At 39.0% G+C, this 5,052-nt stretch overlaps 1 protein-coding gene and 1 pseudogene across 1 annotated transcript; one reads left to right on the top strand and one right to left on the bottom strand.

Annotated features, from left to right (window-relative positions):
• The first annotated feature begins 1,680 nt into the window (after positions 1-1,680).
• LOC113455833 lies at positions 1,681-2,258 on the top strand (annotated as a pseudogene).
• Positions 2,259-3,883: 1,625 nt separating this feature from the next.
• On the bottom strand, positions 3,884-4,849 carry LOC101990416 (olfactory receptor 6C6-like). The gene has a single exon (XM_005372018.2). It carries the CDS (start codon positions 4,841-4,843, stop codon positions 3,884-3,886), a length of 960 nt encoding a protein of 319 aa, XP_005372075.1. The 5' UTR covers positions 4,844-4,849.
• Between the last annotated feature and the right edge of the window lie 203 nt (positions 4,850-5,052).

Genomic DNA, 5,052 nt, shown 5'->3' on the forward strand with positions numbered 1-5,052 from the left:
AAAAAAAAAAAAAAAAAAGACACAGGCATAGGTAAGGAATTTCTGAATAGGACTCTGGTTACTTAGGAAATAAGACCCCCAAATTGACAGATGGAATATTATGAAACCAAAAGGCTTCTACACAGTTATGAAAATCACTGATCAGATTAAGTGATAGTCTACAGAATGAGATACAGTCTTGGCCAGTGAAACATTGCACCAAGTTCTAATATCTAAACTATACAAAAGAGCTAAAAATGTAAATATTAATAAATTAACGGCCCATGCATTTAAAGAGAGTTCAAAAAGGCAGAAACATAAATCTCTTAACATTTTAAAAGATGACCAGCATCCTTCCTTGACCAACAGAGAGATGCAAAATGCGAATACATTAATATTCTAATGTACCTCAGTAAGAGTGGCTATCACCAAGAAAACAAATGACAACAAATTACAGCAAGAATGTGGGGAGTGCTGGTGGCTGTGTAACTGCTGAAACCATTAATAAATCATATAAAATACAAACCCCATAGCATCTCAAACAACTAAATACAGAGCTATGGCATGAGTCATGCACAGCACTCCTTGTTGTATTTCAAAGGACTACCATATAGATGCTTGCAAATCAATGTTTATTGTCGTCTATTTGGGACACCTGCGAGTTTATCACCTGATAAATAGATAAAGACATTTTGAATTGTATGTAAAATAGAATTTTATTCGTGCACAAAAAAACAAAATTCAGGAGTTTCCATGGAAATAAATGAAACAAGAATATTTTACAAAATGTGGTAACACAGACTCAGAATTCCTGAGAACTACGATCATCCCTGGCACTGGAAACCTAGTCAACTATCCCTGGCTGGTGACGTCATGATTCTTGGACCGAACCTATACCCGCCACTTTGCTAGACCAGCATTATCCCTGACTACATCCTGTTTCTCCCATATCCACAGATAAGGGAGTTCCAGTTGCTTCGCTTGTTGGCTGGTTTTTGTTTTTCTTTTTTAAAACTATCTTTTCTCATTTTACGTCTCAGTCCCAGTTCCCTTTCCTTCCTGTCCTCCTGCCCCCCACCTTCCACGCACCCCACTCCCATCCACTCCTCAGAGAGGGTAAGGCTTCCAATGCAAGTCAGTAAAGACTGGGGGAGGGCCTTGATTCAGCTGTTTTTGTGGTTTTCAGGGTGAGTTGCTTGTATTACCTGAGTTTCTGTAGGTGAAGTAGAACCGTCAACCAGGGGCTAATTGTTTGTGGGCTTGGGTCATTTCCCAGGTACAACCTGATACAATTCCTAATACTCTGAGGCTATGACTAACACATGTGATTTTATACACATTGATATATAGAATAATATATTTAATACACATATTACATGATATATATAAACACACACATATTAACTATATGTGTATGTATGAACTACAGGCAAATAAGAATGCTGACATTCAAATGGTCCTTACTATTAACTGTCCTACACATATTTCCTCTCTCCTTCCCCTTCTCTCCTCCTTCCATCTTGATCCTTCCATTTCAGCCCTCTGGTTTCTGTCCATCCGTAAGGCCTATTTTATTTCCTAACCTCTGTGGTTCTATTGGTTGTATATTGTTTATCATAGACTTAACAGCTAATATCCACACATAAGCTTATACATGTCATATTTATTTTTCTATTATGAATAGAGCAGCAATGAACGTGAATGATTAAGTGTCTCTGTGGTAGGATGAAGTGTTCCCTGGGTATATGCTCAAGAGTGGTGTAGTGTTGGGACCATTTCGAGTCCTGGCCTCCAGCTGCTCTTCCCTGGTAGAGATCTTTACTTCTGATTTGAGTTACTGAAACCTCTGCTTTTAGCCTTCTCTAAGTTGCCTAAAAGATCATTTGTGCCTCAGTGAAGCCCAAGATCGTCAAAAAGAGGACCAAGAAGTTCATCCGGCACCAGTCCGATCGATATGTCAAGATTAAGCGAACCTGGCGGAAACCCAGAGGTATTGACAACAGGGTGCGGAGAAGATTCAAGGTCCAGATCCTGATGCCCAACATTGGTTACGGGAGCAACAAGAAAACCAAGCACATGCTGCCTAGCGGCTTCCGGAAGTTTCTAATCCACAACGTCAAGGAGCTGGAGGAGCTGCTGATGTGCATAAGTCTTACAGTGCTGAGATTGCTCATGATGTTCTCTCCAAGAACCGAAAAGCCAGCGTAGAAAGAGCAGCGCAGCTGGCCATCAGAGTCACCAATCCCAATGCCAGGCTGCGCAGGGAAGAGAATGAGTAGATTGTTTGCGTGCACTTTTTATTTGTGTTTAAATAAAAAAAAAAAAACCTAAAACTAAAACTCATTTGTGGACATTGGATTTAACTGTAAACAGATGTGGGAGGTGTCAGGGGAGTGACTGGTAGGGAGACCTTATGGGACTGGGTAAAGAGAGCACAGTGGAGCCTTGAAAGCAGTGGAGAGACTGACTGTGGGAAGAAAGAGAACTTGGGGAGGGTGTGGGAGAGTAGTCGGGAGGAATTTAGAGAAAAGAATAGTTACATGTGTGTATGAGAATGTCATAATGAAGGCCATGGCATTGTGTGGTGATTTTAAACATTAATGAAAGTAATGTGTCTCAGAGGTTGTGTTGGTCTTATTTTTATTTATATCCAGGAAAAAAATAAGAGGAAAAAGTGAAGAAAAAAATCAACATCACATTTTATGTAGTTCCATGTTGCAAGGAAGTTCCTGCCTGCTTAGCCCCAAAATAATCACACAGAAACTATATTATTTAAATCAGTTTGGCTCATTAATTACATATTAATTTAACCCATTTCTATTAATTTGTGTATCACCACATGGCTGTGGCTTACAGGGTAAAGTTACAGAGTCCATTTCCAGCAGGGCTACATGACTTCTCCCTGACTCCGCCCTTCCTTCTCCCAGCATTCAGTTTAGTTTTCCTCACCTACCTAAGTTCTGCCCTTTCAATAGGCCAAGGCAGTTTCTCTATTCATTAACCAAGACAGAAGGACCTCCCACAATAGTTCCTTGGCTGTGAAAATTTTCCAATGTATTAAGATTAAAATAAGTATATAATGTAGTATTTGATATACATATATATATATATATAACATCCTTAATTTTGTGAAAAATGGCTCAAGTAGATTTTTTAGAAAGTTTTAATTTACAAGTACAAATTTCTTTCAACAGACATGTTAACAAGTTACATGTTGATTTTTTTCACCAACTAGTATCTAAGATTCAACACCATGAGGAAATGTAAAAAATAGCATCAAAGCACAAGGTCAACTTATTTCTTCCTATGAAGCCATCTAATTGTATCAACTAATTGTGAGTTATAATCTGCAGGAGACACATCTCATTCATTTACCTGCTTCTCATCACAGCGCCCTTGGAGCTTCATTCCTTCATTCATCTCATAAGGCTCACTGTGTGGATGCTGCCTCCTATATGCCTAAATTTACATTTAAATTGGCACAGCTTTTCTAGTTATTTCCCACAACAACCGCCTTTCCACTACAGAGTAATTTCATACTTTGTGCATACCTTAGAAATGCAAAATATTAAACTGTTAAAGAAACAATTAGCAATTGATATGTATATAGATAATAATTATGAAATGTACATAATTCCATTATGTCTAACAGCATTCAAATGCACAGGACATTTAGTAAAGAAACCTATCATTTATGAGAATAGAGATTTATGAGTAAACATAGAATTACACAGTGTGGACTGAAGAAGCAGTTTCCTCCTAGCGATTCAGAATATACATTCTTAAAGATGACCATGAGCAATTAGAATACTTCCTATGATTAATTATTAAAGGAGAAATGGCATAGGCCATAGTGGATATATCTATCAATTTCATTTTTTTTCAGTCATGTTACAGCAGTATGCTATTTATGTCTAAATCTTAATTCACTATTTTGAGAAGAACACAATCTATGAAGGACCTGTTTGAAAGCATCCTTCACCTGCTGGTTCCTTAGGGTGTAAATGAATGGGTTTAGCAAAGGGGCCACAGAAGTGTTGAGCACAGCCACACCTTTGTTTAAAGTCACCCTCTCCTTGGCTGATGTTTTCATGTACATGAAGATACAACTGCCATAAGTGATGGACACAACAAGCATGTGTGAGGAGCAGGTGGAAAAGGCTTTTCTCCGTTGTTGAGCTGACGGGAACTTTAGGATGGTTTTGATGATGAGTGTGTAGGAGAGGATCACTAAGATCAAGGTAATGACAAGGGTCATCACAGCTATGACAAAAGCCATCCATTCTATAAAGCGTGTGTCTGTGCAGGACAGCTGGAGGACAGGAGAAGTGTCACATAGGAAGTGGTCTATCAATTTGGAAGCACAGAAATCCAGTTTGAGTCCCAACATCAGAGGGGGGAAGATGGATAAGAACCCAGTCACCCAGGAACTGATGACCAGCAGGTGACACACTTTGCTGCTCATGATGATGGGGTAATGTAGTGGTCTGCAGATGGCGACATAGCGGTCATAGGACATGGCTGCCAGGAGGTAGAACTCTGTGATTAGTAACAGAAAGAAGAAGAATAATTGAGCTACACAAGCACCATAAGAAATTGTTTTGTCACCGGTGAGAATGCTCATCAAGAACCGAGGAATACAGGAAGACGTGAATGCCATTTCTAGGAAGGAGAAATTCCGGAGGAAGAAGTACATTGGAGTCTTGAGGTGGGGATCCAGCAGGGTGAGGAGGATGATCACTAAGTTCCCCATCAGGCTCAAGATGTAATTGAAAAACAGAAACAGGAAAATCAGAATTTGTAGCTGAGGGTCATTGGTCAGTCCCAGCAAAATGAACACTATCTCCACTGATTGGTTCTTCATTTCTCTCTTGTTTTACGAAGTCTACAGGGAAAAAAAATCAAAAACTAAATTTAAAAGTTGCTCTTTTTTCCCCTGAAGGTTCTGTTTGGAGAAGTTTAAACAGTGCACAGATATTTTTAAATATCATCTTAGAGTCCATCCCATGTGCTAGTCTTTTGCCTTTTCAGCATGATTATTAGAATTCTTATTTTCTTCCTGCACAAATTTAC

This window comes from Microtus ochrogaster, unplaced genomic scaffold (assembly GCF_000317375.1).
Source record: "Microtus ochrogaster isolate Prairie Vole_2 unplaced genomic scaffold, MicOch1.0 UNK158, whole genome shotgun sequence".
NCBI lineage: Eukaryota > Metazoa > Chordata > Mammalia > Rodentia > Cricetidae > Microtus > Microtus ochrogaster.

Coding starts and splice junctions, on each gene's coding strand:
- LOC101990416 (XM_005372018.2), bottom strand. CDS start 4,843: ATGAAGAACCAATCAGTGGAGATAGTGTTCATTTTGCTGGGACTGACC.